Here is a 12,233-nt window from a genome sequence, read left to right as displayed (position 1 = left end):
ACACCCCCCCCCCCCCCCCCTCTCCCCTGTCGCTTTATGCCAGCCGACAACAACAGCAGAAGGTGCAGCCGTGGGAGCACTACCAGGAGGACCAAAAGGCGCAGGATGAACGGAAATAGCAAGATCAGCAGCGGTGGGATCAGCATCATCAGCAGTAGCGGAGGGCAGCAGGACAGCAGGAGGAGGAAGAAAAGCAATAGGAGCAGCATGAACAGGTGCAGCAGCAGCAGTAGGCAGCTCTTACTTTGCAGTTTGTATGACATCTGCCCCCATTTTCGTGACAATGGCTCCCATCTCCATGGAGAACCAGCGGGCCCCCGGCCTCTTAACATATCCATAGAAAGAATTCAAAATGCACTTATGCGCCAGCTGGAGAGAATCGTTCAGTAGGACCAAGTCCTTGCAAAACAACAAGAGAAAAAACAAGCAATGTATTAAACGGGGACAAGGAAAACAGAAAAACAAGGACCCTTCCCAACCAATTTATTCGGTTGGGATACCCCAAAAATCATATTGAAAAATAAGCACAAACGCAGCAGCACACGTAGCAAACGCGGGACAAGCCCAATCATATAGCAAAAAAAAGCAGCAGAAGAGGCGACAAACGCAACAGCACTAGCAGCGGCAAACAAGGGTGGCTTCCTTTTGAAAATATACCCCCCGAAAACAATGAAGCAGTAAGTGCCACGTTCAATAATAATCAACTAACTGCTTGAGAAGCAAACCAATTAATCAATTAACAAAGTATTATGAAAATTAATACATTAACAAGAGATACCGGGAGTGGGAAAAAGAACTTCTACAGACACGCAAGCTGATAAATAAATTTATCCCAAAGGGAACCAGCAATAATGCAAACAACCCAGGAAAGCAAAACAACCAAACAGACAATTGCATGAAGAAACGCAAGCCTTGAAAGGCGGGGGCGAAATTTTACAGGATTGACAAGCCTACGGCTGCTTGTTTAATTGCTTGAAAGGGGGCATTTGTTTGTTTTAGTTTGTGCAAATGCCTTTCTACTTCTTTTAACTTCTTTTTGAAGACATATCGCCGATCACGGAAGGCCCGCACGGTGTCGACGTAGAAGGAGTTCTCGCGCTGGCATACGATTGATTCCTCTTCAACTTCCTGAATTCACAATCAAATCCATCATGCAACTAATTACCACTTTCTACTCAATCATCTATTCATCGATTCTTGCAAAGTCATTGTTGACAAATTACTGCAACAAATGACAGTTTGTTTCATTTGTTGGCTCACATGACACCAAAACTCTACGCACTCAATGTCCAACAACACACAGTCTAAACCGTAAATCCCAAAGTTGAATTCGAGTGTCTGATTACTTTAACAATTTTGGTTTTTTTGTGTGCTTTTTGGCAGTATTTCTTCACGGCTTTGATGAGAAGGAAGTGCTTCTGTTTGTCGGTCAGTTCGTGCCAGGATTTCTTGGAAAGCATTTGCTTTTCCCGCTTGTTTGCTCTTGAGTTGCCTTCATCGTCATCATCGTCATACTCCTCTTCATCTGTTCCCCCCTCTTCCCCTTGGCTGCCTCCGCTGTCTGCTCGCTCATTGTCGTTCTCTGACTTGGTGAACCGAGTCCCCTTGCCTTTAGCGTTGCTGCTGCTTGGGGTTGTATGCACTGCGTGCGCAGCAGAAGCCAAGTGCCGCTCGATGGACAACACCTCCCCCTTCTCAGCGGGGGTTACTTCTAACTTGCGACGCCAATGCAGCTTTCGCTGGCATTCATCGGCTGCAGAGACAACAAATGAACCAATTTAACTGATAAAACGAGCGAAAACAAGCAAGCAGTTGGCCATATCCGACAAATCAAAAAGCATTACAAACAACGGAATGGATCGAACGAGTGGAGAAATACAGAAAGCAACAAATGAAACAAGGAACGAAAGGAAACCGGACAAAGAAACATATAAAATCAAAACAGAGAATAAAAAGGCATACAGCTAGTCGAATAAAGCGAATTAAACAGTATAAATTGTATGTAGCAAATAGAAATCTTGAATCGGCAACCCGTCACTGCTCTGAAGAGGACGCTTATCTACAGCGAGTCGGCGTGGGCCCCGGATATGCATTGCTAAGGCGAGCAGAGAAAGAAATGTAATAAATACAGTACGGTAAATAACGAAGAAAATAAAGAGGAAATAAACCAAAGAAGAAATAAACTAAAGAAAGATAAGCTGAGGAATAGCATTTGACAAACCAACTGTCTCAATAAAGATAACGAGTGCAGAGCTCAACCGGTAGCGCATGGGGAACACCACACCTTTGTCTTTCCAAGGGCACTCGTTGCACTGAGCGTTGGTTTTGATTGCTGGAGGCTGCAGCCTCTGGGTGAGGATAATGTTCGGGTACATGGCAGAGACGTCTAAGTGAAGCAGCAGCGGCTTGGCTAGCAGCAACCGCTTTTGTTTGAGTTGAAGCAGCCTCTTCTGGATATCTTGGAGGTGCTGGTCAAAGTCTACAAACGAAGAGGGAGATAAAGGCCTTCCAAGCGTCTTGCTTTCTTCTTGCATCCAAAATTCCAACACGGACTCCACATTCGCCTCCAAGGCGCAAACCGATGCCGATTGCAACTCGAAACGCTCAAGTAAATCTCGGCGGTAGCTGCAACACATATATATGCATCAACACAATGAACGTAAAAATCAGCAAACTCAACATAAAAATCAACTAAAACAGGCGAAACACACTAATAAATAATCAGAGCTGTTCAGAAGAGTGCAAAGCTGATAAGGTAGCAAACAGATATCTATGCACACAAACCCACGACGCTGAGTGCGCACACGCAGAGAGTGGCAAAAAAAAACAGAGGAAAGGGAGAGGACAGGCACAGAAGGCGATACAAAAACTGAGAGTGAACCGAGAGTGACAAATAGAAACAAACTAACGCAGATAACGGGTGAGACTAAAAACCACAAAAAGCACAGAGGACAAAGAGAGGGAGCAGAAAAAAAGACAATACGTAATAACCAATAGACGCGGTCGAAAACAAACAATCCACAAGAATTAGCAGCAATACCCCATAACAACGGCCAACAAAACAGACAAGATGCAATAAGAATAGCAAACAACAAACAAGAAGAAACAATAGACAGCCAATCAGAACAAGAGCCAGTATGCTGGAGCAACAGGAACAAAATCAATGAGAATTTTCCTACATTCCGCATCGGAGGGACTCGACTCTGCCACCGGTGTAACTATCTTGAAGGACCAAATGTGTCTTCTGCGTTTTCTTGTCCTTCCAAAACACTTTCAGCTGCTGCTGATGTTTATTAGGAAAGACAATATGCCGCCCATTGGCCTCGGCCATCAGCAGAAACTCGCACAGAGTGCCAGTGCCTTGGCGCAGTACCGACTCCGGCTTTAAACAAAACGACAAAAAAGGAAATGGCATGCACAAAATGCAGTGCAATGAGACGCAGCAGCACATACAAACAACACCTGCTACCACAGCATAAAATAAGCGAGCTGCTAACATGCAGCAGCACACGCAACAGCTGCAGGATGCCCAGCAGCAACTGCAGCGAATCCATCACGGAACGTAGTAGCTACACCAAATGCAGCAGGAAAAGAAGCAGCAGCTAAAGAGAGGTGGAGAGGGAGTCACAAACGTGGTAGGTACGCAAGGAGCAGCCGAAGCACAACAAAGAGATATACAATGACAGGGAACTCAACAAAGAGGACTGTAGCAGGAGCAGCAGCCGTCGCAGCACCGGCAAAATAGAAGCAACTGCGAAGAGAAGTTGTGCTATAGCTAAAGGAAGGAGTGTCTCACTGGCATGGGTATAATGGAGCTCAGCGCAAGAATAAAAGAATGGATGAATTTGCAATACAACAAGTATGTTGTCATTGCATCCGAGACAGAATACACGGACAGACGCTGGGGGTCCTCGTATGCCATTGGCACCTGCAAGAGAAACGGAAAAGAGCAAATGCTCAGAATACATACAAATGTAAGTGGAACTAAATGCATAATACAAATGTAAGTATAAATGTAGATGTACATATACGCATAAATGTAGATGTGCCTATCTATGTGGACAGGAAAATGAAATTCAGACCTGGATAGAAACCTGTCTATACAAGCGTGTGTATGCACTCAGAGAAATCGTCACCACACTATACGCACACATGTGTACATAAACGTAGATGGCTAATACTGAAAGAAATATGCAAATGCATATAAACGCAAGCATAAACACTGCAAACCGATGCAATAAAGATACCGACGAAAGTGATACGCAAACAAACAAACAAAGTAGAAAACGGATGGACAGACAGACTACACAGAAGACAAGCAGAGAAAAATTGGATATTAAATCAAGTGAGTAAACTGAACAAAGCGATAGACAGCGGGGCTTGATGTTGATGCCAGTGTCATAACTAAAGCTCACCCAACGCAACACCGAAAAACAAGAGGAATAATACACTTAGCGAAATACCATTAGACTACCGTATGTTTTAACCCTCAACCAAACAGACAAACGGACAAAAACGGGGACTGGAAAGAAAAGAAGGCCCTCCCTACCATATCTTCAGGGTCCACCTCAACAGGGTTAAATCCCAACTTCATCTTGCAGACCGACTTCAATGTGCGGGAGCCCTGAAAACATCGACCGAGTAAAAACCAAGGAAAATTTAATTCAGCCAGTATCAATTAATTAGCCTAACAATAACTAACTGGGCAGACTAATGGCCGGCGGTCGAATTTATCGACCACTTATCAAAAAATGACCACCAACTGAGTTTGGAAGTTGAATGGATTTCGATAATAATTCCTATAATTTACGACAATGAAGTAAACAACAAACCCATCTCAATGTATGCGAGCACTAAATTAAACAGCAAAAGTGCATATTGGTTCTCCAGTATGGATGGACAAAAGAAAAAGGGTAAAACTGCAGAACTACAGCGAAGAAAACGAGAGGTATGCATCAAACAGCTGATAACTGGATCAAGTCCAGACTAGCTAAAATAATCCGCATTGACAAAACAGCCGAGTGAAACACCCAATTCTTTGGTGTGTCCCTAGCTCTTTTTATTTATTTGTGCTTGTGATCTTCCGGAGGTAGACGCTGTTGTTAGCTGGCTGTCCGATTTCTTTTCGCCTCAGTTTGCCTACCCACGGGGGGCAAGCGTCCCAATTAATTGTCTGCTTAACTAGTTGATTACTTAAATACCCAAATACTCGAATAATTAACTTGATGTACCTGCAGTAGGTGGTACTCCCGTCCTACCCACTTTAATGCATTGGCATATTAAGCCATCACTTTATCTATTTATTCTATTTACAATTAATCCATTTAGTTATTCAACTGAAGTACCTGAGGGAGGTAGGAGTCTCTCTCTACCCACTTAAAGGCGTCCAAGTGCAAGACCGGTCCCACGCCCACTACCGCCTCTCCCTTCTGGGGTGGCAGCAACCCGATTAAAGAACTTAAGTCAACTCCCAGCAGCTGCACCACCCCATAAGTACAACACAACACGAAATAAACAGTACACAATATATAACCAATAAATGAATAACAATACATTACAATAATAACATTATATGCACAAATGCTAGGCCAAATGAGCACCCGTAAGAAGCCCGTACACCTGCAACCGTCCAAGTATGATGAAACATGTCAAACCAACCGAAGTGAATACACGTATCGAAAAACGAAAACACGTTAGAGAGATTACAATCACCCAGTACAACTGTAAAAGCAAGACAGAAGAAGGGAAACGGCAGCGCAAATGGATGAGATGGACAAGCAAGTGAAAATAGCAAAACGCCATGTAAACCGTACACGTAGACACACGAGAAGGGCGACAAAACGAAAAAAAGTGCAAGTAATCAACTAAACATACAGATAATTAAACCAGGGGGGAAAAAGACAAAAAGCATGCGGGTAAATTAATAAATACTAAATATATAGACTGAGACAGTGTTCATGAAGCGGGGAGGCAACGAGGATACAAAAACAAAGCAGAAGACGCAAGGCTGAGAGGGGGGCGTAGACGGACGAAGGAAGAAATGAATGCAAACGCCGGCACAGAATATACAATAATAGACAAAAGAGCAGCCCAAGACAAGCAGAGGACAGCTTAAAAGAGAAACAGAGGTAACTTCGGGGTAGCGCTGTATAGGTCCACTAAAACACAAAAGAGAAAAGCTGGAAAACAGAAGAAAGGAAAATGACAGCGAAGGAAAGGGAGAGAAATGGCAAAACATAAACTTGCATTAGCCCTTGTGAAGAGATAGGGGAGGTCGAAATCATCGCCGTTGTATGTCACAACCACGTGTGGTTTGAGTCTGCTGAGATGTGAAGCAAATCTCTGGATGGCTTTTGTTTCATTGTCTTCGTTGAAGACGATCATATCGCTCAATCCCCGTAAATCTGCATGCGGGGAAAAGGCAAAGCAGGGGATTTCTGCTGCAATAAACTCCCGATTAACAATCAAATACCCTTGTTGGTTAAAGACATAAGACAGCAGGATAACAGGGTCCTTCTGCGCGTCCGGAAACTTCAAAGGCTCCTTGAAGCATTCGATGTCGAACGCCAACACAGACAATGGAGCTGCGCTAGACAATGTCGGGTGTACAGATAGCTACATGCACACAGACGCATTCCCACACAACATGGAATGGTTTCCAACAACGTTTTGATAAATATTCCGGTGCATGCAGCAGCACTAAAGGACCAAACGGCATGTGCACCAACAAAACACAGACAAGCAATTATACACAAACACATAGATGGGGGAAAGATGAGTTTTCTCATTAGCTGTAATTTCTCTCACGTGAAATCATGACAACACAGAGAGAGAACAACACAGAGGAAATAGGGCGACATAATGCACACACATAACGAGAGCCTCAGGCTTCACGGTCTAGGCTTTAGGGTTTACCTTTAGGGGCTCGCTGATGCTAGTTGTCTGTCTGCTAATGGAATACCAACGGCCACAGCGAATATCCAAATCAATGCAACACCTGCGCAGGCACATACCAACACGCACTATGATCCGGATGCCTCTGCCGCTGCTGCTCCTGCAGCTGTTGTTTATTCTGCTCCTGCTGCAGATCCGGTTGATCCTGCTACTTCTGAACCTGCTGCCGCTGCTGCTGATGCCACTGCTGGAGGTGCTGCTGTTGCCACTGATCCCGATTCTGCTAGTGCTGCTGTTGCGGTTGATGGTGTTTCTCTTGTCGTTGCTGCTGCTGCAAATGCGGGTGTGCTGACCTTGAGATGTACGGAACATCTGCTTCGAATATTTCTTCAAGAACATCGAGCGAGTGCTTGTGCTGCTGTTGTTTGCATGCACCGGTGGTAGCAGAAGACGAGGATGATAAGTCCAAGTTTAAATCGGGTGTGAAATCAGCGTCCAACACACCGAAATTCAACGACGAAGAAGAAGGCGACGACCGACGATGAGCAGATTCACGAACTGAGACATAAAACATAATCAAACAATCAGGACAAACTAATGCAAAGCGATTACAACGAGCCAGCATGCACACATATAAATGTAAATATATACAATGCAACGAAGCCACAAAACAAGCGAATTAAACAACCAACCTGACAGGTATGAAACAAACAGATTCGCCAAAGTACACTGCAATTAATGTAACAAAAAGCCAACAACCCGACAAATCAGTAGATCCATAAAACACTAAATTAAAAAGCAAAGCAAACTCCAGTATAACTGTTCAGGGAACCTAAATGCACAAAAGATACAGTTTTCTCTGCATCTGGCAAATGGCAAACAGTAGGCACAGGAGGGCAGAAAACCAAGCACAAAATATCGAGGAGGCCTCAGCATTTTCCGAGATGCACAAGCAACAATCAAGGCAGTATCAGCATCACCAACGCCAAAGGAAGCAGCAACAGCAACAACAGTGATAACGGCCAGTCAGTCATCGCAACAGCGCAACCATCAGTAGCAGCGGAGGCAGAAACAAATGCACACACGGATCTAAGCATAAGCCTTTCATCAGTGCATTATGAGCTGCCGAACAGATGTAGGTAACGCTTTGCTTAGCAAAACCAAACCAAAACAGCCGCAGCAGAGGTATTGTCATTAACAGCAGCAGTCCTCACTAGGTGAGTGTTTATAATTGTGTGTGCTGCTACTAATGTGGTCGACGTAGTGTTCCCCAGCGACAGCAATAGCAGCACATGCAGCAACAGCAGCACACAAATACGGTGGGGCATTGATGATGTAGTTGAGGTCTTGTTTGGCAGCAACAGAAGCAGCAACAGCAAGCAACAGCCGCATGCGCATATTTCGAGTGTGTGGTATTACTGAGATAGCTGAGGTCTTGCTTGGCTTCCACAAGTTCCTTAACAGTTGGAAACGAAAGCCGAAGAAAGTCGAGTTTTCTTTTGGGGCTGCGGAAATCGCTGCATGCAGCAGCAGCAGCAGCATCAGCAGCAGAAGGTCCGTAGGCAGCCAAATGAGAAGAGTCCCTTAGATCAATTAAGCCTATTTCAGATATCGATACCTGCAGCACAGAAATGCGAAACACAAACCCAAACAAAACAAATAACGGACAAGGCTCTCCACATCTCTCGTTGCCTGGCTCGGTGTAATGAGCAAACGGACACAACAGAAGCAACAACAGCAGCGGCAACAGAACAACAAGAAAAGCAGCAGCAGCAAAACCAGAGGCAGCACCAACAGGAGCATTAGTTCATCCAGTGGTATAGATCTGTGTTGAATACATTGAACTTAGAGAGTCTCTCTCCCAGAGCTGCTGCTGCTGCTTCTGCGGCTTCCGCTGCATCTCCTGCCCTCCTGCGAAGTCCAACTGCAAAGTGTGGTCGGTGCAACAAAGTGGAGCGGAAGACCATCCCCTCCTCAGTAACAAAGTACATATTCAAACCTAAGACAAACCCAAATACCCGTAGAAACCCTACACACCCTAAAACTCCTACAAACCCTTCAAACGCAACCCCTCAAAAACCACCAACGCTCACAATCGACACCCATTTACCCAACTCTTAGCATAAGCAAACCCACAATACACTGTACGCAATACAGTAAGGGCATGTTAGACTAAGTCTCCAATGTATTGCACAGGGCTCCGGGTTAACCGCTGAGGATCCGAGGCCTAGGGTTTGTACGGACCCGAGTATACTTGTTTCTTCTCCTTCGAAGCCGCAACCGTAAAATTCGATTGCGTGATGTTGTACAAATATCCAACCCTCTCCCCTCCTCCCTGCCAAACCTCAACACCAAACACCGCCTCCAAAGCACTCCGGCGCCCTCCTGCTGCGGCGCCAGGAGGTGATACAGTTGCAGCTGCAAATAAACTACCTGCGCTTGTTGTACTGTCACTTTGGGGTTTATGAGTAGAATTCGGCATCTTCGTGGAGCGGCCTCCGAAGAAATCATCGCCTTCGTCCTCCACCACCAGACGAAATCGAGGACGCTTCGCACGGGCCGCCGCTGCTACCCCTGCAGCACCTGCTGCAGTTGGTGCTGCGGACGTTTCTGCAGCCAGGTCCTCTATATCCATTGCTGCGGAGTGTTGTACCCTTCCTGAAATTGACGTCGGTTGCTCTGTGTTTAACCCTTCACAGCGTCGAACGCCTGCAGCATCAGCTCCTCCTATCCGTCTTCTTCCCTCTCCTCCTCCCCCTTCTCGGGCTCTCTGACTCATTTAGCGGGTTGAACGAAACCTTCGGCACCCTCAGTCGCCATCGTCGGCCGTCGGGAACTCCTCTGGACTGGCGGACGGTAAGCAAGGAAGACTTAAAGGAGGCAAAAAATGCTGAAGTGGAGAAAGAGCAGTGGCGACGAGGATGGGGGCAAGAAGAAGAGGACAGGGAATATGGACCCGGTAGAAGAAGACTTCAGGAGGACACACCTTCTGACCCGGCGGAACGGTTTGCACCCGCCAGGAGGAGCTCCAAATGAGGGTTGGGCTTAAGAAGCCGCTAGCTAATTCTCTCGAGATTATAGTAAAGATGGTAAACACAAAGTCACAACGATCAATAAACCAACAAAACACACAGTCAACGAACAAAACCGATACAGAGGTGGAGGAGGGGTGTTGCTTTTTCCCCTGTGTTCGCTGATGGTGAGAGGTGTTTGTCGGTACACGTGAAATACGTCCGGCAAATACTGTTTCTGACAAAAAGCCAAAGATGAATTTGCATCCAGATAGCATTTATTAATAAGATAATACCATAATTACCTGTTATCCTTCTATTTTTTTTCCTTTTCTCCTTGTGCTGCATGTACAGTGTCTCACTAGCGGAAGCCATTGGGGGCCGTATCACCGCCGCCATTACCCCCTGTCGTTTCCGCGTTCTGTTTGGGGGAGTTCGTAAGATTGAAAGAGGTATTTTAACTGCTTTTTGCATTTCATTTCCTCTTTTTCTCTTCTCAGAGGCTAGCGTTCTCCCTCTGTTCCTCCTTGTGCTCCGCTGGCCGCCAGTTAACACCCCGCAGCAGTAGCCCGGGCGGCAAAGGACGCGGCACAGCGAGGCGTGTGGTCCTGCTGCTGCAGCAGCTGCAGCTGTTGCTGCTGCTGCTGCCGGTAGTGCTGCTGGATTGAAGTGCTGCTGGTAGTGGTGGTGCTGCAGCGTTCGCGGCTTATCCGAAGCAGCTGAGGGGCCACTAGCCCCTTCAGACGATACCAGTTGGTGCGCCCGCAAGTTGGACAGCAGTTAATCGGTTAATGTGGCTGCGTTACGGCAGCAGCAGAAGTTGCAGCTCGAGTGGCAGCAGGAGGTGCCTGAGGGTCTTCTGTTGAAGAAGCCTGTTGTGTGTGTTTTTAGGGTGTTATGGTGAATGCATTGTTGGCAGTGAGAATTTACTTGCGTTATGGTAAATGTTTTGTTTTGTTTTGCGTTGTTGTCGCAGAAACCATGATGCCCCGAGAGGGCGAGAGAGGTGGAGGAGGGGATATGGGGGGTTACGGGGGCCCCCCCCATTCGAACGGGCGGCGTGGCTCATCATCCTGGCGAGGAGGGGGGGATCGGGGAACGGGACCGGGTGGGGGTGGGGTTGCACCCCACGAGGCTGGGGAAGGTTATGGAGGCGAAGAGGGGAGGTGGCCGCAGTGGCGCGGTCGAGAACACCACGGGGGTTACAGGGAGCAACACGGCGCGTATAGAGGCGGTGGCGGTGGTGCACCAGATAGGGAACGACGAGAATGGAGTGGCCGTCCTGCAACATTTTCACGAGGTGGTTATGAAGGGGGCGGAGGGTATCGCGACGATGACCGTGGCCGGGATAGGGAGCGGGAGCGATACCGTCCACGGGATCGGGATCGGGAAGGCGGTGGTGGTGGGTACTATCGCGACCATTACCGGCGCGAACGTGGGGGAGGCGGAGGAGGTTCATACGATCGTCAGCGTTCTTTGTCAGCAGGTCGTCCATCGTCAGCAGCAGCAGCGGGAGGAGAGGGGGAGTCTAGAAGGACCAAGAAGCGATTGAACAGGGATATTAGCACATCGAGGGAGCGATCGAGGAGTCGGGAGCGGCGTCGTCGCCGGCAGCAGGCGGAGTGTATCCGTCGAGCAGGAGGGTTTCAGAAGTTGGCGGATAGTGAAGGCCATGAACCGATCCGCCTCTTCTGGGATGGTTTCCAGTGGGTAGCGAAGGCGGCGGGGGCCTTGGGGCCGCAGCAGCTTGATGCTGCAGCAATGAACAGCACGAGGAAGCTGCGACGGCTGTACTTCGGGAACTTGCCACTGCATGCAGGCCTGACGGAACAGATGTTCCAGGAAATGGTGTGGGAGGAGATGAAGCTGCGGGGCTTCTGCTCAAACCCAAACGTGAATCCCGTGCTGTACGTCTGGTTTGCAAAGGACAAAGGCAACTACGGCTTCGTGGAGTTCAGCTCCGTAGAAGAAACCGAGAGAGCACTAACCATGGACGGCATGCTGTGTCTTGGGGTGCCGCTCAAAGTTTCCCGACCCAACGATTACACTACGACTTCTTCTGCGCAGACGCATGCAATGACCGTCATGGGGCAGCAGGCCGCAGCAATTCTCATGGGAGGAGCGGCAGCCGCAGCGCCCCAACAGCCCCCACAACCCCCACCAGGGCCACCCCCGGGTAAAAACAACAAGCATACAGACGTACATATATGCATACATACATACATACATGCAAACATAACACACACAAACATACATTCATGCATACATACGCACATACACACATACACGTACACATATTATATATATATATATATTATATATATATAT

The 12,233-nt window shown here is 47.3% G+C and overlaps 2 protein-coding genes across 2 annotated transcripts in view; one reads left to right on the top strand and one right to left on the bottom strand.

Annotated features, from left to right (window-relative positions):
* Window positions 1–9,529, bottom strand: part of EMWEY_00027540 (DNA polymerase epsilon catalytic subunit, putative) — a gene marked incomplete at both ends in the record, with an annotated part of 19,470 nt that extends 9,941 nt beyond the window's left edge. Inside the window, 14 exons of the mRNA XM_013478179.1 lie at window positions 245–399; window positions 955–1,128; window positions 1,347–1,753; window positions 2,222–2,625; window positions 3,855–3,928; window positions 4,550–4,624; window positions 5,346–5,477; window positions 5,618–5,721; window positions 6,207–6,615; window positions 6,916–6,997; window positions 7,248–7,452; window positions 8,314–8,512; window positions 8,733–8,893; window positions 9,139–9,529. Coding sequence (XP_013333633.1) covers window positions 245–399; window positions 955–1,128; window positions 1,347–1,753; window positions 2,222–2,625; window positions 3,855–3,928; window positions 4,550–4,624; window positions 5,346–5,477; window positions 5,618–5,721; window positions 6,207–6,615; window positions 6,916–6,997; window positions 7,248–7,452; window positions 8,314–8,512; window positions 8,733–8,893; window positions 9,139–9,529 — 2,972 coding nt within the window. The remainder of the gene's footprint in view (window positions 1–244; window positions 400–954; window positions 1,129–1,346; window positions 1,754–2,221; window positions 2,626–3,854; window positions 3,929–4,549; window positions 4,625–5,345; window positions 5,478–5,617; window positions 5,722–6,206; window positions 6,616–6,915; window positions 6,998–7,247; window positions 7,453–8,313; window positions 8,513–8,732; window positions 8,894–9,138) is intronic.
* Window positions 9,530–10,889: 1,360 nt separating this feature from the next.
* On the top strand, window positions 10,890–12,081 carry EMWEY_00027530 (Splicing factor U2AF 65 kDa subunit, related; the record flags this gene model as incomplete). The annotated part of the gene is made up of 1 exon (XM_013478178.1): window positions 10,890–12,081. A coding segment is annotated over one exon (1,192 nt), but the record flags the coding sequence as incomplete, so codon positions are not given.
* Between the last annotated feature and the right edge of the window lie 152 nt (window positions 12,082–12,233).

This window comes from Eimeria maxima, genomic scaffold (genome assembly GCF_000499605.1).
Source record: "Eimeria maxima Weybridge genomic scaffold, Emw_scaff306, whole genome shotgun sequence".
In the NCBI taxonomy this organism is placed as follows: Eukaryota; Apicomplexa; class Conoidasida; order Eucoccidiorida; family Eimeriidae; genus Eimeria; species Eimeria maxima.
Note: the sequence above shows the minus strand (reverse complement) of the source record. Positions and strands in the feature narration are given on the sequence as shown.